This window comes from Olea europaea, chromosome 22 (genome assembly GCF_002742605.1).
Source record: "Olea europaea var. sylvestris chromosome 22, O_europaea_v1, whole genome shotgun sequence".
NCBI lineage: Eukaryota > Viridiplantae > Streptophyta > Magnoliopsida > Lamiales > Oleaceae > Olea > Olea europaea.
The window spans coordinates 10,961,845-10,987,990 of NC_036258.1; the positions used below are offsets into that span (position 1 = coordinate 10,961,845).

At 32.7% G+C, this 26,146-nt stretch overlaps 2 protein-coding genes across 2 annotated transcripts; one reads left to right on the top strand and one right to left on the bottom strand.

Annotated features, from left to right (window-relative positions):
• Positions 1 to 15,817: 15,817 nt before the first annotated feature.
• LOC111371699 (VAN3-binding protein-like) lies at positions 15,818 to 19,868 on the top strand. Its single transcript, XM_022993828.1, has 7 exons — positions 15,818 to 16,292; positions 16,915 to 17,031; positions 17,704 to 18,121; positions 18,313 to 18,546; positions 18,757 to 18,806; positions 19,023 to 19,080; positions 19,217 to 19,868. Exons 1-7 carry the CDS (start codon positions 15,993 to 15,995, stop codon positions 19,429 to 19,431), a joined length of 1,392 nt encoding a protein of 463 aa, XP_022849596.1. The 5' UTR covers positions 15,818 to 15,992; the 3' UTR covers positions 19,432 to 19,868.
• Positions 19,869 to 19,978: 110 nt separating this feature from the next.
• LOC111371700 (protein LIFEGUARD 1-like) lies at positions 19,979 to 23,078 on the bottom strand. Its single transcript, XM_022993829.1, has 4 exons — positions 22,667 to 23,078; positions 21,664 to 21,777; positions 20,364 to 20,521; positions 19,979 to 20,276 (listed from the first exon to the last, which is right to left on the bottom strand). Exons 1-4 carry the CDS (start codon positions 22,914 to 22,916, stop codon positions 20,073 to 20,075), a joined length of 726 nt encoding a protein of 241 aa, XP_022849597.1. The 5' UTR covers positions 22,917 to 23,078; the 3' UTR covers positions 19,979 to 20,072.
• Positions 23,079 to 26,146: the final 3,068 nt, after the last annotated feature.

A 26,146-nucleotide genomic window follows, 5' to 3' on the forward strand; every position in this document is an offset into this window, starting at 1 on the left:
TCAGCCCCACTTTCACCGTTCATGGTAAAAATCATCATTTTAATCCAATTTCTCAATAAAAAATGTAAAAATAACAAATATACTCTCCTATTTAAAGAACAAATTGCAATCATACTCCTAAACTATTTAAAAAACTACAAATGAGTTGAAATAAATTATTAAAAGGGTAATTAACGCAAAACATTTATACCTTTCAATATTATTGTACAAAATGTTCTTACCTTTCATTTTCTGGCATTTCCATCTTAATTTTCACATTCCATTCCAAAAATTAACATTTTCAACCATTTTCTCAATCAAAAACTGTAAAATGACAAATATACTCTCCACTTTAAGTAAAACAAAAATAAAGAAAAAAATTGCAATTCAATTAGAAAGTACTCTAAATTTCACCATTAAATAGTATAAAGGACTCGACAAGGTTAAAAAGATATCTGTTTGAAGGAATCAATCGCTATAATTGCCATATATTTAAATAGGAGGATATATTCATCATTTAGATAAATGGTATGTTCATCATTTTATAGCTTTTAATTATGAAAATGATGATTCACTTTGTAAGATGTGAAAATATGGATGAAAATGCCAAAAAATGAAAAGAAATGGCGTTTTGCACAATAATATTGAAAGATATAGACGTTTTGTGCTAAATACCCTTTTAATAATTTATTTGGACTCTTTTGCACTTTTTAAAAATTTTGAGTGTGTGATTACATCTGCTCTTCAATTTTTCTTTTTCTTTTTTTAATTTAAATAGGTGTATATTTGTCCTTTTACATTTTTTTACTAAGAAATTGGATGAAAATGATAATTTTCGCAATAAAATGTGAAAATAAGATGAAAATGTCAAAAAAAATGAAATTTATGGACTTTTTACACAATAAAATTGGAAGGTAGAAACCCTTTTTGCTAATTGTCTAATTTGAGAATTCTTTTGAATTTCAGTGACATTATTTCAAATTAACTTTATTATTAAGTTATCAAAGCCAAGGGATTACTATGTTCGATGAATCTATCAAAATTTGACAATTCTAAAATTAAAATTTGTCTAGTTTGAAACCTTCAAAAAATTGAGGACAAAATCAAACAAGCTAGAATTTGAGAAATACAACATTAAGCCTTTGTTTGTCAACCATTTTATCACATTATTTTTTCTACAGTACTTATTTTCCACCACACATTTTTCATTAAAATAATATTACACATAAATAAAAAACATTACTATTTGAAGGGATTAAAATTTTGATTTTTATCTAAATCAAAATTATTAATTAATTTTGTTGATCTCATTTTTTTATATGGCTTATGTGGCCAACATATTACACGTCCTTTCGCGTCCAAAATAAGCTTCCTGTCTTGTGCACATTTGGACAAATCGTAAGTTGCAAGGGGGCCTTCTTCGAAGTGGAAAAGGTAGCCACATGCACTCTGATGGTCAAATTACTCAATTTGTAAGGAAAAAGTGGTGTGGAACGTGACGTGATCCACCATGTAACATAGGGTCAAATTTGGAGATCAATATCTAAAGAGATAAATATTATAGTTTTAGCGTATAAAGTTGCACTACCTGTAAATGACACAATGTGTGAACTTTTATAGAGAAAAATGTGCAATAATGGTCGTTGGATCAGAAGACACGAGGCTTCGTCACGACGGCAGAACCCCGTCAGCTATGTTATCATAGGCTAAGTGCATTTTATGAGCATTTAATGCTTTTCAAGGGCCTCCGTCTAACATCTAAGCTTGCCCTCTGATTACTAGACTGATATCTTAACCTGAGAGTGACTACTATGGTGAGTTGTCGCATCAAGCAGTCTTATAGAATATTCGTACGAAAAATCTTCGAGGGAAGAGTGAAGATGCTTCTTTGGTGAATGAGAGGCAAGGAGCCTCGTATACTTTCACATTGCAACTCTTGTAGGCCGATCCTTACACGTCGGCTAGGACGATCCACCAAGCTAGCTACTAGAAGGTTCAGCTGATTGGGGCCTCGGCTTACACGCTTTATTGTCTCATCTATCAACAACATGTGTAGACGGGCCTCGAGGTTGCCACATGGTTAATGATTTGGTGACTCTCCGATGAAGCGTAACAATAGTCCCCTAAGTCCATATATAGATTATGCATAATGCATGGGATTTTAGTGTTGGCTTGGAAATAGATTGTTTGTTGAGATTACACATTTGCTACGTGGTTAATGATTTGGCGCCTTTCTAGACGAGGCGTAGTTATAGTATTCCATGTCCATGTATGTATTATTCATAACTTTTATTGCAGCTCTAGAAACAAGTTGTTGAGGTCCCTATTCGGGACGAGGCTCCGGAGGGTGAGAGTTTTGAGAAAAGATGTTGAAGTAGAGGCGTGATCCCTATTTGGGATGAGGCTTTAGATGGTGATAGCTTTGAGAAAAGCTGTTGAGGCAGATGTGTAATCCCTATTTAGGACGAGGCTCTTTTCAAGGCTAGCCTTAGATTGCCCTTGCAACCTTTCTTCCGCTTCGTACTTAGGTTATTTAGTGTAGCCCTTATCCAGTTGAACCCGAATTCTTGGAGCCGAATGGTGTGATCATGGAGGTTGTAGTGTAAGGCGTCATTCAGGGTGGAGATGCCATTGTCATGCCTCATCTAGAGAGGCGCCAAATCATTAACCATGTGGTAACCCCATGGCTCATAAAGTACGCACATGTCATCCTAATTGATAGCCGAGGCAATAAAGCGTTGATGCCCCAATCCATTGAACTTTCTAGTAGCTAGTTTGGTGTATTGTCCTGATCGATGTGCAAGGGTTGGCCTGCGAGAGTTGTACTACGAAGATATACTAGGCTCCTAGCCTGTCATTCACCAAAGAAGCATCTTCAAGCTCCCCACGAAGATCTTCTGTTCGAATCAGTTAAATGACTATTTGATGTGACAATTCATTATAGCAGTCACTCTTAGGTCAAGATGTTAGTCGAATAATCAAAGGGTAGGCTTAGGTCTTTGCCCATGATAAGATAGATAACGGGTTGGTCGTCGCAATGAAGACACGTGTCTTATGATCCAACGGCCATTATTGCATCTCTATCTATAAAAGCTCACACATTGTGTCATTCACAAGTAATGGAACTTTATATACTATGAAATATAATCTTGCTTTTTTCTAAATATTGATTCCCAAATCCAACCCTTTTCTACTTAGTGGATCACATCCTTAATGCGTCACACACACCTCCCCCTTTTTATACAATTATACTGTCTTAACTATCAGAGTGTACATAGTTGTCTCTCTCTACTTTGAGAAGGCACCGTGCAACTTACAATTTGCTCAATTGTTCAGGACAGAAAATTTATTTGGACGTGAAAGGACCTGAATTTTATCGGCCACGTAAGTCCTAAAAAAAATGAAGTCAACAAATTTTAACAACATATATATTTTATCGAAATTAAACTGCAGCTAATTTGCATATATGGGGGTATACTCAAAATAATATATAAATAATTTATTTCTTCGAGTAACTGTATTATCTAATTATCTGAATCTTGTCTATAATTGTCAGGAAGACGGTGGCTTTATGTGGACCATTGTACACTCGCAAAACGACCACATTCCTAAACTAAACAGGGTATGGCTTTCTTCATTTCTCTAACCTCCTGCCCTGCCCTACACGGCAACTATTTTTCGTTGTACGGACAGGTTCACTTGAAGTGTCGGTATGTAATATAGCCCCGTTTGACCTCCTCCATTTTCTTTTTTCTGAAAAAGAAATGGGAGAAATAATATTTTCTAAAAAAAAGAGTAATTAAAAAGGAAGAAGAAATTTTCGATTTATGTATAATATTATTTTATGGAATATTGTATGGTAGAAAATAGGAGAGAGAAAAATGAAATATAATGAAAATTATATAATAGAATTTAATGAGGGTCAAACGGGAGCATAGAATAGAATTAGACGAGACAATAAAAAGATATAATTGAATTTCAAATAAGCTTCGCACTTTAGTGTCTTCCTCCGTTCTTGATGCATTTGCACCTTTGGAACAAACAACCGTCAAAAATTTTGTTGGATTATCGCGATGAGACCTTTAATGCTAGAGTCAAAAATAAAAATGAGAAAATTGATAACATAAAAATGATTAATAGAGAATTTTACTTATCCCATTTCAAATAGATGTTAAATGCTTATAAGTAACTAGATGTCACAAATATATATAAACACAGTTTCTCTTAACAATGAATTCGATAAATAAATTTAACAAATAATTATAACTATTAAATTAAGTTCATCTAACTTTATATATGTATGTTTGCACCGAGCGCGCTTTGAGGATGGATGAAAATATTCGTAGCTTGAGTTTGAATTACTATACTTCAATACGGATAGTGACTATGAAACCGATCATTGGTTAAAAAATAAAATAAAATCTCACATGATGCTAATGAGGGCGTACAAAATTTATAGTTTGACTACCCTTTTCGTTGGTTCTAGTCGATTATATTGGTGAAGTTTATCGATGGACATAATTTGGTTCAATCTAATCTAATGTAAATTGTACTAAATCCCTATTAATGAAATGAAAATGAAAGGTTTCATGTATAGTGATGGAATCGAACGGGATCAAAATCAACTATATTTGGTCCTTATATAGTACACAAAAATTAAATGTAAAATAATGATGCGCAAATTCTCCTATTTCATTTTCATATATCTCTATTTCAGATGATAAAGGCGTTGATTATATTGAATGCATGTTATCCTTTCAAACAATGTCCAAATTTTCTCTTTTCATTTATTAACACGTCTCTATGATTACATCAAGAAATAGAAAAGTAAAGTAGCGAAAATGTATATCGCATGAACTTAAATTAGACTGTCAGGGGTGAATATAAAGAGTCAGCCAATAATTGACCCCAATAATGCAAACAAACGTATATTAGGGAAATAATCAGCTTGTTTATTAAAAAAAAAAAAAAAAGTTAAACCCAACTTTGAGGGTTCTCACCACTCCGCTCCTAGTGCTTTGTGAGGAAGATAAATCTATGAACTCAATGAACTATACATTCCTATTGTTTTTCGCAAGGAGTAACAAATAACATTTTGTATTTCATTTCATGGTGATCCTTTTTTACCATCTTGTCCTTCGCACACTTCGGCCGCCCTCTCCGGGGTGGCGCCCATCACCATCGCATCTTCAATACACGTTTCCAATTCTTCTTGTAAATTTTCAGCCTCGATTGAGGTTGCAAACATCACGATCATGGCGATGAAGAACACAGCTGCAAATTTGGAGGAACCCATTCCCTTTTAATATGATGATTGGTTTTATAATAAATAATGGTTTAATAAAAAAATTTGAATCGAATAGAGAGAATGAAACTATTTACCATATAATAATAATTTTAATAATTATAATTCATCTCTTGAACATTTTCGACTATTAAGCTAGAATAAATCTCCCTGTCCCGAATTGGGGACAGAGTTAAAAACAGGGGTGCCTTGGAGGGGCGTCGGGTTGGGGACAGGGAGCATCTCTCATTAAGCTTTATTTCTTAAAAAGTAAACTTCGCTAATAACCCCGAAGCATATGATTCCACCTGATCATTGAAGACTCAAAGTGGAACTCGAACATCCTCTTGGGCTCAGGGATTCGAGAACCAATCCGTTCGGTTCTTGTGTCAATCTAGTGATAGTACAAAGCCAATATGACGATAATCTAATTCTTAGTTGCCGATCTAATGGAAGTGGCTTTTAAACTTACGTTTTACAACATTTAGACTTAATTTATTTGTAATACAAATTTGTTTAACCACTCGTTTATTTATCAATTATTTAGTGTATATATACATGAATGGATTGGTATACCGTATACCTAAGAAATTATTTGAGTATCCGCGTTTTTCCAGCTTTGATAAACAATAATTCAACAAACATTTTGCAATACATGCGGGGAGTTATAACTCCCAATCATTGATTAAAACAACTCATTCTTGATGGGGGATGGTCCCAGTAGGGTTCTTCATGAATTAAGACCTCAAGGACATGGCCCTTCAATTAATTTTCTAGATAGATACAAATTTTAGGTTGTTAGGTTGGGTGTGTCGTGCATTTACCTTCTTCGTCTGTCATTCTTTTTGGATGGATACTAAGGGCCCTTTGACATAATTTTTATTTTTACTTTCGTTATTGTTTTTTATAGAAGAGCTTTTAGAGAAAATTACTTTAATTTTTGTTTAAAAATTCATTTTTAAAAGAGTTTACTACTCCGAAAGTGATTTTAAAAAAAGTCACACTGGACCAACTTACTTTAAAAGTTCTTTTAACTAGAAAAACACTTTTATAAAATTAGTCAGATGAGTCCAAAAATAGCTTTTGAGTCTCAACGATTTCTTTTGACTTTTCGAAAGCAATGAGAAACGAGCCCTAAAAAGATATATAAGGATTACTTTCTTACAAAAAGGATTGATTTAACCACTCACTATAATAGAAGTCCTAGGTTAGCTCCAATTGATTCTAGTCGTTTCTTCTTTATCTCCATCTATAATGAGTTAACGTACAAGTATAAAAAGGAGAAGGATGGCTGAAAGAAAATATTTGATAAGCATTTTCTTGCTTTATTTTCACTGGTATTCACCAAGGCTAACCCGAGATTCTCGCATCCTTGATGAAAAAAAGGACGTGAAACCTTATTTTGGCGCATCGTTAGTTAACATAGGAAATATGTTTCAAAATTTGATTAAAGAGTTTATGCAAGTATGTAGGTAACGAAGCATGATAAGTAGAATAAAAATGAAATGAAAGACAATGAAAGATATACGAGTGCCTAAGTCACATTTGTTGGGCTTTGCGCTCATTTGGTATAACTTTTGAAAAGTTAAAAAGAGTTTTCAAGGTCCCAAAATTGCTTTTGAACTAGTTTATCTAATTTTATCAAATCGTTTCTAGTTAAAAGAATTTTTAAAGGAAACTAGTACAATTTGACTTCATTTAAAAGCACTTTCGAAATATAGACCTTTTTAAAAAATTAGTTTTCAAATAAAAATTAAGGCAATTTTCTTCAAACACTCTTCTACAAAATGCAAAAAACAAGAACAAAAGATATATCAAACGAACTATTAATCGATGAAGCATGGCTAGCAAGCTCATTGGACAAGACCAATGATATGAGGGTTGAAATCTCTAAGGGCGTGAGCTTAGGTGATAGATGAGCATTTAAGTTGTATCAATCAAATATATATCACATCATCTTCAAATATTGGGATGGAAGTATGCTTAGATTAGGTTGCTCTCCTATGAAACATCAGTAGTCCGATATTTTATATTCAAAATTGCTTTAAATACACTTTGGTGTACATCATTAGTTACATTATTCCAAATAGCATCATGCACCCCCCCCCCCCCCCCCCTCTTTTTCCCACCAATGCACATATTTCTTCCACATAAGGGGAAATGTCATCCTAAATGTACATATGACATTATTCAAAACATTACATCATTTTTTTTAATTTAATTGTCAAAGGAAGGTCTAAAATGAAACATCTCCACTTTAGGACTCTTTTGCTTTATTACTATATCGATGAAAGTTCCTAAATTGCTCACTTGCTATTGTATTGTCTTTCGAGTTCTTCAAGTCATAAGTATTGTTGTGTGTGTCAAATAGGTCACAATATTTTTCTCTTGACATTTAACTTTTTAAACTTTTATTTTAGGTATCTTTCAGCCTGTTGGATGGTTAAAAAGAAACAATAGACGAACTGGGAGAGAAAACCATGTAGTGGGCTAAACTAGGGTAAAACTGTATTCACAAGAATTATTGATTTATTTATATATTTATTTTTTGTAAAAAGAGTTCTAATTAGATTATAAGCCCCACTTTTGATAAAAATTGATGAAATGTGAGGTTCAAAAATTGATAAAAATGTGGCTCACATGAGATTTATGAATAAAATTACTTGTTGACTTGGAAATAAGTTATTATCATTTTTTTTTATTTAAGCCAAACGGGGTTTAAATCTAAGAATTGGATCCATCAATTAAATCCAATTGCATAGGTCTTAAGTTTAGAACTTTTAGAGCATCACCAATGCTGGTGTAAAATCGAGTGTAAATTAATGTCTTCACAACCACTTTTACATCCTATTTAATCCTCATAGATTTTAGGATATCTCCAATGATTGCATCAAATTACTAAATTACCCTAAATTTTGGTGTAAAATCTCTCCAATGTGGCACCAAAATTTGCACAATTTTGGTGCAAAATGGTGCAAAGCCAAATTTACCGTTTTCTTCTATTTGCCAAAGTAACTAATAGATGGAATTTGTATCATTTTGTGTTATTTATTTTTAATACAATAAATTGTTATTATTATAATTCTTATGATCAATAATAATAATAATAAAGTGATTTTAAAAATGTAAAAAATAAAATTTTATATTTATTTTAATATTTTTGTTAACGAAATTATTTATTAAGTAACTTATGTATTTGTAAAATAAATAAGGAAATATTTTTTAAATAAATAAATTATTGAGAATAAAAAAAGAGAAAAAATGATTAAACATTGTTCATTTAGTATAAGTTTTTATATAATGGTTGGAGATGATTTTTCATTTGGTGCAAGATTTGGTTTAAAATAGTGCAAAACTTACCTCTAATTTTGATGCAAAGTTGGAGATGGCAAAAGCCCCTGTTTGGTGGCCTCAAAAAATGTCTTAATTAATATTTTTTTAGAAGAATATGTGGTTAAAAAGTAACGAAAGATTTTTATTTATGTGCAAAATATTTTATTATGAAAATATATAGTTAAAAATAAATATATAGAAAAAATAGTTTAAAAATAATGGTTGTCAAACACGGGCTAAATTCAAGTTCTGTTATAATGGGAAGATCCAAAAAAAGATTGGGTACAAGCGAGTTGGTAGTGTTATAAAAAGAGAAGAGAATAGAAAGAAGTCAATAGATTTGTGTGTATTTTATTAAAGACTAAAATCCTATATTTATAGGTGAGAATCAAAGAAACAATGATAATAATTTCTAAGGCTGTAGGGGTAAAATTATTATTCAATAACAAACCCTAATAAATTTACAATTTACAACACTCTCACTTAAATGACACATTACAAAATCTCTATCTCGCTAAAATTTTGTTTGATAAAAACTCAATGAAACAAAAAAAATCAAAGGAAGGAAAAAGTGTACGGTTATTTTAGAGTATTAAAAATAAATGATGTCTCATTAAAATGTTGGTAGGAAAAATTCAGTGGAATAAAACCTATGTGAAGGAAAAAGAGTATAGCTACTTACTTTGATATTGGTCACTTAAAATCTTTAAGTCAATACATTTAAATCTAATGAACTAATTTATTGAATGTAGATGTTGGTAGTACTTTCATGAATAAATCGGTCACATTGTCACTTGAACAAATTTGTTAGATATTGATGTCACAATTTTTTTGAAACTCATGTGTATGAAAAATTTTTGGAGAAATATACTTAATCATGTCACCTTTGATATAGTCTCTCCCGAATTGTACAATACAACAAGGATTGTATTCATACAAGATTATTGAACTATCTTTTGTTGAAATTAACCCGTATGATGCTTAGAAATGATGGGTCATGTTTCTCAACCATACATATTCTCGACTTGCTTTATGGATTGTAATAATTTCAGAATGATTTGATGATATAGTTGTCAGGGATTGTTTCACAGATTTCCATGATATAGCTGTTCCTCTACATGTAAAAACATATCATGTTTGTGATTTAACTTTATGTGGGTTATATAGATAACCTATATCTACATATCCCACTAAAGCAGATCACAACTCTTTAGAATGAAAAAATCACAAATTAATAGTACCATTTAGTTAACGAAAACTATGTTTAACACCATTCTAATGCCTTTGAGTTAGTGTAGAGTTATATCTTGCAAAGAAATTTACAGAAAAAGTTATGTCGGGTCGAGTACAGTTTGCAAGATAATTTAATGCTCCAATTATACCAAGGTATGGTACTTCAAGATCAAGAATATTTTCTTCATCTACAAGTGAACGAAATAAATCATTTTTTATATCGAGTGATTGAGCAACCATAGGTGATGTCAATGGATGTGTATTATCCATATAAAAATGTTTTAAAACTTTTTCTGTATACGTAGATTAATGAACAAATAATCCATTTGCAAAATGTTTAATCTGCAAATTGAGACAAAATTTGGTTTTCCCAAATCCTTCATTTAAAATTTATTTTTCAAATAATCAACAGTTTTATTGAGCTCTTCAGGAGTTCTAATTAAATTTAAATTATCAATATAAATTGCCACAATTACAAATCCAATATTTGTTTTCTTTATGAAAACATATGGACAGACATCGTCATTTTTTTAAACCCCTTTTAACAAATACTCGCTAAGCGATTATACACATGAATCTGGATTGTTTTAATTCATATAATAATCTAATTGAGAGCATGGTTCTAGGGCATGTATCATTTATTCCTAGCACCTTAAATCCTTCGGAGACTTTCATATATATATATATATGAAAGTCTCATTATCAAGTGAACCATACAAATACGCAATTACTACTTCCAAAAGGCGTATATCAAACTTTTGTGACACTTCAAACTAATTAAGAATCTAAAAGCAATTGTATCCATTACGGGAATATGTTTCTTCATAATCAATTATTAGTTGTTGTGAGAAACCTTGAACCACTAGTCGAGTTTTGTATATTGTAATTTCATTTCTCTTTTCGTACAAAAACTCATTTGTATCCCATAGGGATTACATTATCAATTGTTCGAACTACATGTTCAAACATTTTTCGTTTTTCTAATGAATTCAATTTTGCCCGTATGACTTCTTTCCATTTTGGTAAATCATTTCTATTTTGACAGTCTTTAACTCACCGTGATTCAAGATCTTCATTTTGCATAATATCAAAAGCCATATCAAAGGCAAAAATATTATCTATAACAATATTATTCCATTCTCATAATTTATGAGATAACATATAATTTATTGAAATCTCATTATTTACGAACACTTGTGGTTCTTTAAGAATTATATTTTCAATATTTGATTGATCAATTTTTTCTAATGTTCTTTCTATTGAAGTTTTTGGTTGATTTTTCTCTTGTACGTTTCTTTTTGAGGTACAGAGTCTTTCAAACAAATTGATCGATCACGCTTCTAACGTATTTGAGATTTATTTGTCATAGTAGATTGTCATTCAGGGACATTAATTTTTATTGAAATATTTTTTGCTGGTATATATGACTTTGTCATTTTTCTCGTACCAACAAATACATCTGGTAATTGATTTGTAACTCTTTGTAAATGAATGATTTTTTTACCTGTTGCTCACATTGATTGCTGAGGAGATCAAAGTGAAATAGAATTGTTTCATTCCAAGTATTTTACTTTTTTTTTCAGGATGTAATTTTTCTCCTCTCAAAGTTGGGAAAATCATTTCATAAAAATGACAATCCATAAAACATGTAGTACATAAATTACATGTTAAAGGTTCAAGATACCTAATAATTGATGGTAAATCAAAACCAATATAAATTCTAAGTCTCTCTTGAAAACCCATTTTAGTAAGTTGTGGGGTGAAATAGGGCCTTGGACAGTACAACCAAATATCTGTAGGTGAGAAATATCAATTTCATGACCAAATGCAAGTTATGAAGGTGAATATTAATAATATGTAATTGGTGTAATATGAACCAATGATGCAACATGTATGCAATATGACATAATCCCAAATAGAAAAAGGGAGTTTTGCTTTCGTAAATAATGATCTAACAATGAGTTGTAGACGTCTAATAAACAATTTCGTTAAACCATTTTGCGCATGAACGTGTGCAACTGAATGTTCGATTAAAATCCTGGTTGACTTATAATAAGCATCAAATGTTTGTGATCTAAATTCACCAACACTTTCAAGGTGAACAGTCTTAATTGAGTAATCGAAAAATTGCGCTCGTAATTTTATAATTTGAGCAAGTATACTAACAAAGATTACATTCTTAGTGGAAAAGTAGGAAAAAATGTGACGATCTAATAGAATAATAAATTAATATTATAAAATAACGAAATGGTCTACACGGTGGGTATATTGGCCCATATACTTCTCCATGAATTCTTTCCAAAAAAGTTGGAGATTCAATTTGACCTTTGTTGTCGAAGGTTTAATGACTAATTTGCCATGCGAATAAGCTACACATGGATAATCATTAAGTAAAAGAATCTTCTGGTTCTTTCAACAAATATCCATGTGAGTTATTTATTATTCGATGCATCATTATAACTCCCTGACGTCCAAGTCAGTCATGCTAAGTATAAAACTTTTTAAGACAACGAACTTCTGGTTCGTGACATTATTTGATTCAAACATTTTTATAAATGTATAATACATATCAAATGGAAGTACATGAAATTTTTCTTTCATTTGCTTCTGACCATATACAAAGAAATTATGCAAAAGTATTCGACATTATTTTATTGTGTCGTCTCGATATGATATCTATTAAAACAGATATTTTTAAAACTAAGCAAAATTCTTCTAGAATTTCTAGAATAAAGTGCATCATCAATATATAATTTTGCATTATTTAGTAAAATAATACAAGCTCTTTGAGCTTTCAACGATATTCGATGCACCTGGTATTGTATTGACATTATTTTCTTCTAATGTTAAATGCAAAAAATAATCTTTGTTTTAAAGAATAGTATAGATAGTTGTACTATTAATCAAACAGGTGTCTTAACAACCTATCATGAATCTCCAATCAAATGGTCAATATTTTCATTTGGGTCAACAAAGAAATCGGAGACATCCAAATGAGTCATATCAATTAGACCATCATAATCAGCAAAATTTGTCTCCACTTTTCCCTTTTTCTTAATTATTTTTGGTAGAGATCTACAAGATATTTTGCCTTACGACATGTACGTGTCCAATGTCCTTCCATTCCGCATCTAAAACAACTTTTGTGTACCTTTTTTGATATGCTGCTTTCATTTGCTCTATACCTTTTGAAATTGTTGCTTTGTTGTTGATAATTTTGTTGATTATTTCGTCCATAATTTATTCTACATATATGTCTGCATCCATGTCCAAATCCATTCCACATCCACCTCTTTGTCTTGATATTACTTTTGCTTCATGCAGTGCAGTACCATTTGCTTCGGGTAATGGTACAGAACGAGTTGGATGTAACCCATGATTTTTTATCAGCAGTTCATTATTCTATTCAGTAACAAGCAGGCAAGAAGTTTTGAGTACTTTTTGAAACCACGATCACGATATTGCTATTGTAGTAGTACATTTGAAGCGTAAAAGGTGGAAAACGTTTTCTCCAATATATCTTCATCTGTGATTTTTTCTCCACACAAAGTAAATTTTGAACACATTCTGAACATTTTAAAATTGTACTCACTAACAGCTTTAAAGTCTTGCAAACGAAGGCGATCTACTCATAGCGGAGGACTATAGTTTTCTGATGGTCAAATCTTTTAGTTAATTTTTCTAAAGAATCTATGAATCTTTTCAGTGAAATACTCAATTTTCAATCTATCGTGAAGATGATGGCAAGGGAAGATAAGTGCTTTTGCACGATCGTGTTGGGATTTTTTGTTTCCTTATTTCATTGTCTCTCCCAAACTTTTTGAAATAATATGGATACCAGTATCAAATACCTATGATAGGTAGTTTTTGCCAGATATGTCAAATGTAGCAAACTCAAGTTTTGTAATGTTTGCCATTCGATTAACTTCTAAGATAATTGTACTAATAACGTATTGTAAAAAGAGAAGGAAAGAGAAGAGAATAGAAATACGTCAATAGATTTGTGTGTATTTTATTAATGACCAAAATTCTATATTTATAGGTAAGAATTAGGGATACAATGATAATAATATCTAGGGCTTTTTTAAATTGTTATTCATTAACAAACTCTAATAAATTTACCATTTACAATAGGTAACTTTTTTATCTACTGTGGATTCAACCAGTAGATCTAAAAAAGATTTATTTTTTACACTTTCTGTCGAAAAATGCTCTATGCATCTCTCCATTGAAAAGATTTTCAACCACTTCAAGAATTGATATCATAATTTTAAATTTCGTTTAGAGCACCATGAAGACGCTTTCAGAATGCATGTGCTTTGAAGGGAAATTAATCAAAACCCTCAAACTTTACAAAATTATAGCAGTATGAGTCCTATTTAATTTTTAAGGCACATGAGTTCTCAAACATTGTGTTTCCGTACATGTGGAGCCCTGTGTACTGGATGGTATCCATCTATATGTCCATCAATATATTTCATTTAAAACAAGTTCAGGATAAAAGATAAGGGAAAGGATATAAACCAAAATGAAAATGAGAAAACAACAAAAACAGAGACCTACCATGATTAGCAATCACCATGTCATAAACCATCGTTGCCACCCTTGCTAGGCCCCAACCACTCGACTTCGGTTCAAAGTGAAAATCGTGTCGACACCTCCTAAATCACAGATTGCCACATCCTCCAACTGACCATTTCAGCGTTCCAAATTGGCACATTCTCTTCCACACTTCGTTCGAGCTCATCGAACTTGGAAAATTAAATTAGATAGGGTGGATCAATCGCGTTACTTCAGAGAATCAAAATTAAGGATAATCGCCTAACGCTAAAGTCTAGTAAGAATCAAAACCATCATTTTCATAGAGGGCGTGAGACTTGAGCAGCGGGCGTTCACTTAAATTACAAATACATGATATAAAAGATAGTTAATAATAGTGAACGTGAATCCAGTGTCATATCCACGAGAAATGTGTAACCTACATTTTAAACTACTTATATATAACTCTAATCATACAAAAGTAAATTACAAAAAATTGTTTCAATTTTTTAATTGAAAGCATTTATAGCTATAACTAAGCAAACATAGGGAAAATTTGAATATAAAAAGATTATCACTCGAACTCCACCTATTTTCACATTTATTCAGTTCGATTAAATGATGGCTAAGTAATCGAAGATAGCAATTGACCCCTTTTTTCGCATGTTAAAGGGCATCGTTAAATTTCAAAATCCTAATTTGTGATTGGCTGTTAAACACCTCCTCCAACACATTCAAATGCTCAAAGCTAAAAGGAGTTGATCAGAGGTACCGATCCATGCTTCATGAGTTGGGTTGGATTGGGTTAGGGATCATACAGTAATAAATGAATATATATATATATATATATATAATGACAAAAGAAGTGAAGATATTATAAATAGATTGAAGTTCAACGATTTAATTAAAACATTAAGCTTGTTTGAATATTATTTATCAGTTGTTTCAATTATAAATCAATCGATATGAACGGTAGATAAGTGAATAATAGTTGTGTTAACTACGAAATGTATGGATAAAAAGTTGATTTGATCAACTTATTTTACAATTTAAACAACTATCGAACAATTCAAATTTTAGTAAAAGTTTGATCCTCACACAACACTTTCAACTATGCGAACCAGACAAAATACTAAGAGCATCTCTAATAGTAGTGTACAATTGGATATAAATTGATATTTTTAAAATCACTTTTACATCATTTATATATCAGTGAATTTAAATTCAAATTTTGCTCTAATAGGAAGATTTAAATTCATTTTTTTTCCTCTTATGAATAATTTACATTTCTTTTTATATTTTCAACCAAAAAATATAATTTATATCTTCCATTGAAGAGTTTTCCACCACTTTAAAAATTTAAATCCTATTTTATGTTATCATTGAAGATGCTATAAGTGGAAGGATGAATATTATATTTTCACTTTGGGTTAATCTTATATATATATATTCTGTACAAAAAAAGCCTTTGGTAGACAATGCTGACCCCTCTCTCTCTCTCACGCACAAACAAACACGCACGAACACGCTGAATTTCCTCTGTATAAAGAACCAACTCGCCCCAATAAACCTTCGTAATCCACACCCACTCGATCATCTTTCACACTTCCACTCAACCAAAGAAATGGAACGTGCTAAACTGCAGTCGATGTTCCGGCCGCCGGAGACTCCAAGAGAGCCAATGGAGTTCTTATCCCGTTCATGGAGTATTTCAGCTCATGAAATCTCTAAAGCTATTGCTCCACCACTGCAGCTAGTACCCAAGAATCCCACAAACGACGGCGCTCCTCCACCTGGCTGCGGCCGTGAAACCATTCAAGAAGATGTCTCCGGAGAGTTGGAGGCTGCTGTTTCCGGCAACCCTTTTTCCTTTGCTTCTTCTGAAACTTCGCAGTTTGTCATGGAACGCATTATGTCTCAATCTGTAAGCATATGCTCAAGTTGAAAACCAATTGACCATCAAATGCCTTCTTTTTGTCCATATCCCATTTTCTTCTTTCCCAGTGTGGAATTGTTTTCACTAATTTTAACTTATTCTCATCTGTTTTGGAATTTATTGTGATTAGATAATTACAATATCTTGGCCTGTTTTGCTCTTTATTCTTAAAAATTATAAGTTGCTTTCAACTTATGTTGATCTCTTCATTCTTGCTTATTTTCCTCAATTCGTGTGTGTGTGTGTTTACGGTGTCAGTAAAAAAGTGATTATTTATGGCGTTTTACGGGAAAACCAAGAGTTTCTTGGAGCTGTGAGCTATTTCTGAAACACTTGTGCAAGTAATATGTTTCTTCGAGAAAACAATATGAATAATTAAGAATTCTAAAAGACAGCACTATTGCTCTCTGGGTTCTTTTTGTTTAATGAATACTCATATCAAGATTCATTCACTGAATTATTTTAATCCTAGTTCACTAACAATCATTCCTTCCATCTGTTCTCTCTCTAAATATTTATATTTATATTTTTTTTTCAAGATTCAATTCTTTACGAGATTTGAATATGTAAAAATTTATGTGCTGATATGGGTTGTGTACCAAATGCACAGCAGGAGGTATCACCACGCACTTCTGGAAGACTATCCCACAGCAGTGGACCTCTTAATGGGTGTGGATCTCTCACCGACAGCCCTCCTGTCTCTCCCCCTGAATTGGATGACCTCAAGGTCTAATTTACTTTCAACAAGTTCAAATTTTTGTTTATTATATTGTCGAGCTGTACCGTGTTTGCAAACCTCGAGTTCTGATGCCACTGAGAGGCATAATATTAGCTCTCTTTAACCAACAACATACTAAGTGCTTGTTAAAATAGCTTCATTCATATTGAGTTTCTTGTGTGATTTTCCTTTTTACTCTAAATTTATATCAAGATTTGAATAGTGGGGGAAAAAAAAATATTGTTCTTTTAGTACAGAATAACTGCAGATTTACTGACCCTTTTTGTCTTTTCTTTACATCTTATAAAGAATGAGATTGTTTTGGAATTACATGTTTGTCCTTTCAATTGCCTATCAGAATGGGGAGTATAGTATGACTGTTGGGGTACCCTGGAGTTAAAGTGTTCTTTCATCCTTCTCTGAGAATATGGTCCTAATATAACACGTTTCTAGAGAAACTGGTCCAATATACTTGTTGGGTGGGTGGGTGAAAATGGGTCACATTAATTGAATCACTAGATATGTGGTTCATTTGTGGTCTATAAGTGTGTTTTCAGATTTATTTCGTTGCATGTTTTGCGATCACGACTGGTTTTTACATGATCGATTTGCATAGCATCGACTCCCTATCCGCCGTGTTATTATATTAGTATAAATGCTGAAGATGAATTGTGTTTGCAGTACTGTCGACTGAACCCAATAAATAACCATTATCGTGGAAGTGCCGCTAGTGGTACCACCATGGTTGGCGGTGGAAAGACGGTTGGAAGGTGGTTGAAGGACAGGAGAGAGAAAAAGAAAGAGGAGAGTAGAGCACAGAATGCTCAGCTCCATGCTGCCATTTCTGTCTCGGGGGTTGCTGCTGCTATTGCTGCCATAGCTGCTGCCACTGCTGCATCGTCTGGGGTAGGAAAGGATGAGCAGATGGCTAAAACCGACATGGCTGTGGCTTCTGCTGCGACATTGGTTGCAGCACAATGTGTTGAAGCGGCTGAGTCAATGGGAGCGGAACGCGAACACTTGGCTTCAGTTGTTAGCTCGGCTGTCAATGTGCGGTCAGCAGGCGATATCATGACCTTAACAGCTGCTGCTGCTACTGGTATGCTCTATTGGATTTTTATTGGGCATTGGGCGAATCGAGTTCCTTGTTAATCTATAATCTATCTGGAAATTGCTGCTGATAGTTTTGACGTGGTGAAATTGTTAATGTATTTCCAGATTGATGATATTGGTATGTTTCGTGTGGTTTGTTGATTTTCACAATTTCTCTAATCAAGTTTTATTCTGTAGCGCTGCGTGGTGCAGCCACATTAAGGGCAAGGGCATTGAAGGAAGTGTGGAATATTGCAGCCGTGATCCCTGTTGATAAAGGGATGGGAGCTAGTACCAGTGGTAATGGGGGCAGTAATGGAAGCTCAAATAGTAGTTTTAGTGGCGAGCTTGTTCCCGAAGATAATTTCCTCGGAATTTGTAGTAGAGAATTGCTTGCCAGAGGTTCAGAGCTCCTGAAGCGAACGCGCAATGGTAACTCATCCTATTGCAAGTTTCCCAGTTAAATATTATTTGTAATTGTATAAATACTCAACAATTATATCCTAAAATCATTATTCTTCGTCAAGAAACATTTCAATCTCGTGAAGATTTTTTCTTAAATTGTTTCAATTATAATATTTGTAACTTCTAATTCCCATTCATTTGTAAGCTGCTCAAAGTTTTATATCCGTACAAATGCAGGTGATCTTCACTGGAAAATCGTGTCAGTTTACATCAACAAGACGGGTGAGGTAGGCCTTACTTCTTTATGGTCGAATAATTAACCATCTTTGATGCATTATCGCACTCACTTTGATACTCTGATCTCAATAATATCTAATCAACTGTATGGAAACTGCAATCAAAGAGGAAAAGTTAAAAGTCCTGAATGATAGAAACAATATGACTCTGCTTTTTTACTTTCTTCTTTCCATCTACAACTTATTATTCCTTTGTTTTCGGCTTAGGTTATGCTGAAGATGAAGAGCAAACATGTTGCTGGGACTGTCACTAAAAAGAAAAAGAGTAAGTTGTTTTTGCTTGTATATCTCAATCTCTGATGATGAGATCAGAATTGGAGGTGGTGGGACTTCTATTTGGGGATCTGAAAAAGTGCTAAAGTATGCATCTTTATCTTTATCTTTTGCTTTTGAATTTTCAGATGTAGTGCTGGAGGTGTTGAAGGACATTCCGGCATGGCCGGGCCGCCACTTGCTCGAGGGTGGTGAAGATAGACGATATTTCGCATTGAAGACTGTGGCACGGGGGGTTGTTGAATTCGAGTGCAAAAACCAGAGGGAATACGATATTTGGACTCAAGGTGTCTCAAGGCTTCTTGCTATTGCTGCAGAGAAACACAGCAGATATCGAACCTGAATTTCCTCTCGACAGCTACTGTTAGATTATCAATTTTACCAAAATATCTGGACTAACCTTATTATTTTAAAATATGGGTTGGGGTTTGTTCGTTCTTGTGTTTTGTTAATATAAAGAGGAAAATTGAAGTAAAAGTTTATCCAAATTCACTTCTATGAATGTAATTTTGGTGTCGTGATTTATGTGAATTAAAGTGTAGGAAAAGCAAGAAAGCCATGTGAACCCAACTCTTTTGTTCTTTTACAGAAAAGGAGGATCTTGGAGTTAGGTTTGGTCAAAAAGAATGTGGGAATTCCCATTGGAATATATTGGCTGCTTTTCTTGAAATGTTGTTTGTCGGATATTATTAGATTAAGGTTTCTAATTAAGTGTAAACTTGCTTTGTCTTCATCTGTAATTACCACTTTATGTAATAAATTTCTTTGGATTAGTTCTTTTGCTTTGCCTTTTTCCCCTATTAGCCAATAATTGAGTATCCATCGAAAACTTTTTAATTCAAAAGTTTGAAGTCACATTCTCGTGCTGTAACACAATAGTAAAAGCATTATAAACAAAAGTTCCTTCCATACATCTAATCAGTAGCCAACATACATTAAGTGCAAGTATAGGATATTAAGTACTTTTAACTGGTGTGAGATCTCCTATTCATCACCATTCAGAATCATGAGAATATACATGAAGAGGTTTAATACGTCGAGGAAGAGATTACATGCTGCTTCGATATACTCATCATAGTTGAATCGCCTGATCAGATTGTTTGTATCGTATACGATAAAACCCGAGAACACGAGTGCTCCAATGCAACCTATCACCAGCTCTCCCAATCTTCCCATAGGAAAGAGGATCTGTGTTTTTATTTTTTTTCACAAATTTAGATTTTGCAAAACAAAAAAAAACAAATATTGAGATAATAAGAAAAAAGGAATACCCACCCGAATAAGAGTAAATGCCAAGAGCAAGAGCAATGCACAAAGTAAAAATGGGCCAAGAAAACTGAAGTCTTGGCCTCTCTTTGCACCCCAGAATGTGTAGACAGTGAGGCCAACAGTGACAAGAAGTGTTAGACCAGCAGCCATCAAGACAGTTTCACCTGCCAATCCATCAATAATCAGAGGCTACAGCTAAAGAAAAAAAATTAAATTAAATTGTTTCCCTAAGCTCATCTTCAATCTTACACCAAAATTTGCACTATTTTGTATCAAATCCGTACTAAATTAAAAATCATCTCCAATCCATTACATAAAAAGTTTCACCAAATGAATAATGTTTAATAATTTTCTTCATTTTTTTAATTCTAAAACAATTTCTTTATTTATTTTATTACTATATAAATTATTAAATAAATAATTATGTTTAGTTAACAAAAATATTGAATTAATTAATAAATTAAAAAAAAAATGTAGTGCAATTAATAGAAATACAACAACTAAGAAGATATTAAATCATAATACTAAAAAAGAGTGATAAGTTTTGAATCGCAATATCATATGATGTTAAAAAGTAAAAGTAGTATTCATGATTTATTATCATTGATTAAATGATTTCTTATAAATGCTTATTGTCTAACAAATGGACAAATATACTCTTAAGAAAAATTGGTGCAAAGCATAAGAGAAGGATCAAATGGTATTTAATCATTTTAGTGTAAAATGGTGCAATTGGTTGATGGAGATTTGCACAAAAAATTTGGTGTAATTTGGTGAATTATGGGGCAATGGGGATGTGGTTGGAGATGCTCGTGGAAGCTGCTAATAGTCTGGCCAAGAGGGAGAGAGTTTGTTAGAAAAATGTGATTATTATATAAATAAAGGGCCATATGGCATGAGTTTTGTTTTTGTTTTGTCTTCGCTTTTACTTCTCGTCGAAGAGCTTTTGAAAGAATCTACTTTAACTTTTGTTTGGAAATTACTTTTTTAAAAAAACTTCTTATTTCAAAAGTGCTTTTATAAAAAGCTATATTGGACCTACAACCTCAAAAAGTTATTCTAATTAGAAGAAGCACTTTATAAAATTAGTCAAACGGGCACAAAAATAACTTTTAAATTTCAAAATTTCTTTTTGACTTTTTTAAAATTCATACCAAATAGAACCAAATACTCTATGTTGGTTTGGGTTCCAAGCAACATAGGGGAGGGCCACTTCCATCTCAAAATTAGTGCTCAATCAAACAAGCCTCCAACACTACCACAGTCTTGGTTCAGTATGTATATGATTATATTCATTCATTCTTACCTTTCTTCTGATTGCAAACTGCTCCAATCATAAATGCCATTGCAAAGGTGAAGAGAAACATCACAACATAGTTCCATGGATGACGCTTGCTAACGCAATGCATTAATATGCACACTGCACAGACGAACAACTCAATAAACTCATCAAGGCTAAAAAAGGGCATAGTAGCATTCGTGTACAAAATTGTTCGAGTTATCAAATACTAAACGAGAAACACGTTTCTGTATAGTGTGATCACGTACCAACCCTTCCTATTGAGTATTTTATTAATTACATTCCAAATCAGTGGCGGATCCAAAAATCTATGTGAGGCGGCCAACAAATGTAAGGATAAAAAATTTTCGACGGAGCTAGCATGGACGATAGCAAGGGCTCGTCGAGTGCTGGCTCCGCCCCTATTACAACCTCAAAGTACAAAGGAATACGTGTGTTGCATGTATATGATTTAGTATTCGAAATACTGATTTATTCTATTTCGACAGATCACTATCGACAAATCACTATCATGAATTCCAAAATCCACAAGAACATGCTATTAAGCAAAAATTGAGAATACTATCAAGGCAAAGTGCTAAAAACCATAGTGGCCTATTCAAGAAGATGCAAAAATACATGATTATTAGACTTAGATCAAATAAGATTCGATATGTGCCTATTTAATATACAATCATCCGCCCCTTTCTTGTACAAAATACACTTTCACGTGCAAAATGACGTTAAGACATATTTTGCACTTAAGTTAGCGATGAGTAAAATAATTGCCCGATCCCAATTAGCCAAAAAACGCATATGAATGCACAAATACAGGAAAATATACAAAATTTCCCCCTTTTTTTTTTTTGCACATATTATAGTAACCCTACAATAACATATATACATAATATTATTTATATTAAATCTGAAATTGACAAGAAAGAAAATAAATGAAACACAAATCGAGAAAACTATTGAGAAATTTGGTGTCATTCACATATCACTCAAGAAAAATAAAAAATTTACTTACGTACGAAGGTAACAACAATGAGAGCGATCATGGTGTAAAGGCCATTTGTTGAACGCAAAAATTCTCGAACCGGAGGGATGAAAAACATGCCAAGAGAAACCCCAAAAGTTATAAGCAACTGTATGCAAAGGATGGAATAAACTTTGCGGATGAAAGCCCATCGCAATTGTGGATTTTCTTGCATGCCCGGGTAGAGTTGGCCATTGCCTGCCTCGAGGTCAACATTACTCTTTGAACCGTAAAATGACATTTTCTTCAACAATATCTGTCTGTAATGGGAAGGGATTTCGACGAAATTTTCTTTTTTGGGATGTCAATGGAAATATGGAAGAGGGGAAAGATGAATGGATGGATTTTCAATTGAACACGGTTTTTTATTGGAGTTAACCGAAAGAAGAGGAATTCTATGCGATCTAAATTGAGTAATAGAATTGAATGGACTACAGACATAACGCGTTTTAATTAACTTGAAAAAGATTTTTAAGGATACGTTTGATTTTAAATATTTTTCATGAAAAATGTATTTTTTCACACAAATTTCTACTTTGTGCTGTTTGATTGATATTTTTTTCATGGAAAATATTTTCCTACTTTTGGTCACGTGACCATATTTTTCTTAAAATTAAGAAAAATATTTTCTTTAGGATAAATAGAATTTTATTTTATTAGGGAATTCACTCTTTCTTTCTTTCTCTCTTTCATCTATCCATTAATAAAAAATTGACAAGTATGATATTTTCTATATTGAAAATTAAATCAATTAAACAAATTTAATTGACAATTTTCACGCAAAATAAGTTTTAGGCAATAGAATTATTTAGAATTTATTTTCATTTCATATAAATTCCATGATTGCAATCAAATGCACCATAAATGTTTTCCTTTCCTTTCAACTACTTCTTACATAACCATTTGTAGTTATGGAAGTTTTCTCCTTTTCATTTCCTAGGAAACTAGTGAAAAGGCAGCAGGTTATTGGGCCGGTTTTGCGATTGTGAGGGCCCAAGGCGAATTTCACAAATTAGGTCCTGGTGAAATCAACGTAAACGTAAAATTCAACAATGTATTATGCAATATATTGCTAACTTAAAATTAAAATTTAAATAACAACCAAATATATTATAGAAAAGATTTATACTATAAAATAACAAAACTAAAGATTTAATCATAGAGTGAAGGAACTCGTGCCAAGTGTGGAAGTGCCGATTAAGAAATCGGCATAATTGACTAAAGATTTATTATCAACTAAAATTAGACAAAAATATACATATATATATAATACGGTTTTCTGTGCCTTTTAAAATAGATCTAGAATGAAAGAATTGTAAAATGTAGTAATATCTTCGCAAAGTTTTTGTACAAAAATAAGACAACGACATCGATTTAGAAAATACAATCACATAAATATCTATCTTCACAGAGTTTTTGTACAAAAATAAGACAACAACATGAATATTTATAGATACCCATTTATAAAATTCATCAAATCCCACACCATTTTCAAAAAAATAAACCCCAAATTTAACCATTTAAAATCTTGTCTTTAATAAATTTACATCAAATTCCACATCATTGAATCTAGACTTTTGGGCCTTGTTTTGAAAAAAATAAAATAAAAATCTGGGCTAAAATGAGGCCCCTTATGGTCTTGAGCTTGAGGCAAGGGCCTCATTTGCCTTGCCTCAGGACTGGCTTTATTACCCCTCCCCAATACAAGCCTTGCTAGGCTCATCTTGGAAAGATCTTTTCGAAAAGGTGTGTGTGTATATATATATATATATACACACACACCCTATTGTACAAATTTTAAATTCACATACTACATTTTGGATAATGATTAAGAAAAACATTTTTCTGTTGAAAATTACAAGTATATTGTTATAAATAACTAGCAGAAAAAAATTTCTCTTAACTGAAATAACAAACTGTTATCAAATGATTAGTGGCGAGAAAGTTGATCGACATTATCTTGAGTTTATTATATGCGAACATACATTGCTAACATGTAGCAGCTTTTAAAGTTAAAAACAATAAGATTATATTGCGAACTCAAAATAGGGTTAGTGAGAATGACAATGTGAGGTTTTATATTTGGTCTCAAAGATAAACAACGAGCATACGAGGCTCGGGAAGGTAAAACTTGCTAAGTGAATAAATACATTCTTGAATTCTTTCACATTAGCAAATATTGTCATTGAATCACATGTAAACAAGAATGTAAAGTCTGTTTAATATGATTTCATAGGCAACGAAAAAAGAAAACATGACACGGTGAAGAAAATATAAAAGATAATAGTTTCAATCAAAACTCACTAATCAATCACTGTCATATGTCACTTACCTAAAGGACTTAATTACCCAATGACCTCATTAGAAAATTATAAACAGACTTAGTTGAGAATAAAGAAAGATATCCATTTATCTCATAACTCTCCTTTGGAACCAAAATTTAGTGAGTTCAGGAGGGAAAACCCTGACTTATGTGAGAGAAATATGTTAATCTTAATTTAGATGTCAACAAATTGATGCGTTTGTAGGAATTCTGGAACCGTATAAAACCACAATTTCAACCACTATTGGATAAAAAGACATTGCAAAACTGTCTAAAAATAATTCAATGGGCAGTAAGTCCGTTTGAGGTGGAGACATTGAAAGCTGAAATGGAAGTCTCAAGTGAAAATTATGATAATAGTGATGCCAATTCGAAGAGGCGATTGAGGAAGCCATTTGAAAATGCATTAACACGTGGTTTTTCGATGAAGCACCTTGTCAATACATTAAGGACTACATCGCTCGTACCTTCCAAAACATAATTGCATGCTTAAATTTGTTATTAGCTGAAAACGAATCCTGCAAATCGTGGCTTGGATCTTGAAATCTAGGAAGATCTAGAAGCAAATGCAAAGAGCACCGAATGTGGGATTACCAATCGCAATTGATAGGCTGGCAACAAAGGTAAGCTCTTATGAAGAAAGGTATCATCTTCGTCTTCCATCTGATGGATGGAAGGTGGAAGGTTTGATTGGGGCTTCTTACTCCATCCCACCATCACGAGGAATATGAAGAAGGCTTAATATTCTTACGAATTGGACGACGACGACATCTTACCCTTCTTAAAGGAAATTAGGGAAATCTCCATTCTTGACAACTTTATCAAACCAAAAGTGAAAATTACAATGGCATGGTGATCCTACTTATTATCTGAGTAACTATATATATCGATGAAGCTGAAGAAGGCGATCCTGATCTAAGCAATAAATGTCGAGCATTCCACTAAATGTTATGTGGTTCGACGAAGAGGTAGTATATCAAGCTCGCTATGGGATCAATTTGAAGCAGGCTACAGACAAAGCAAGCCTTTCTCGGTGCTTTCACTGGGAGCCGACTTTGCTAAGCTCCTATCACTAGGCTAAATGATATAAGGTAGGAAGAAGGAGAGTCGTTGAACTTCGCTCGCTTTAGTATTGAGCTTATTGCTTG

Excerpts from the sequence above, each read along its gene's own strand:
- LOC111371700 (XM_022993829.1), bottom strand. The coding sequence starts at position 22,916 with ATGTCATTTTACGGTTCAAAGAGTAATGTTGACCTCGAGGCAGGCAAT. Across the intron at positions 20,522-21,663 it reads AGTTTGCAATCAGAAGAAAG|GTGAAACTGTCTTGATGGCT; the intron begins GTAAGAATGAAT and ends ATGGATTGGCAG. Across the intron at positions 20,277-20,363 it reads TGGCATTTACTCTTATTCGG|ATCCTCTTTCCTATGGGAAG; the intron begins GTGGGTATTCCT and ends ATAAAAACACAG.
- LOC111371699 (XM_022993828.1), top strand. The coding sequence starts at position 15,993 with ATGGAACGTGCTAAACTGCAGTCGATGTTCCGGCCGCCGGAGACTCCA. Across the intron at positions 18,547-18,756 it reads CCTGAAGCGAACGCGCAATG|GTGATCTTCACTGGAAAATC; the intron begins GTAACTCATCCT and ends GTACAAATGCAG. Across the intron at positions 18,807-19,022 it reads ACATCAACAAGACGGGTGAG|GTTATGCTGAAGATGAAGAG; the intron begins GTAGGCCTTACT and ends TTTTCGGCTTAG.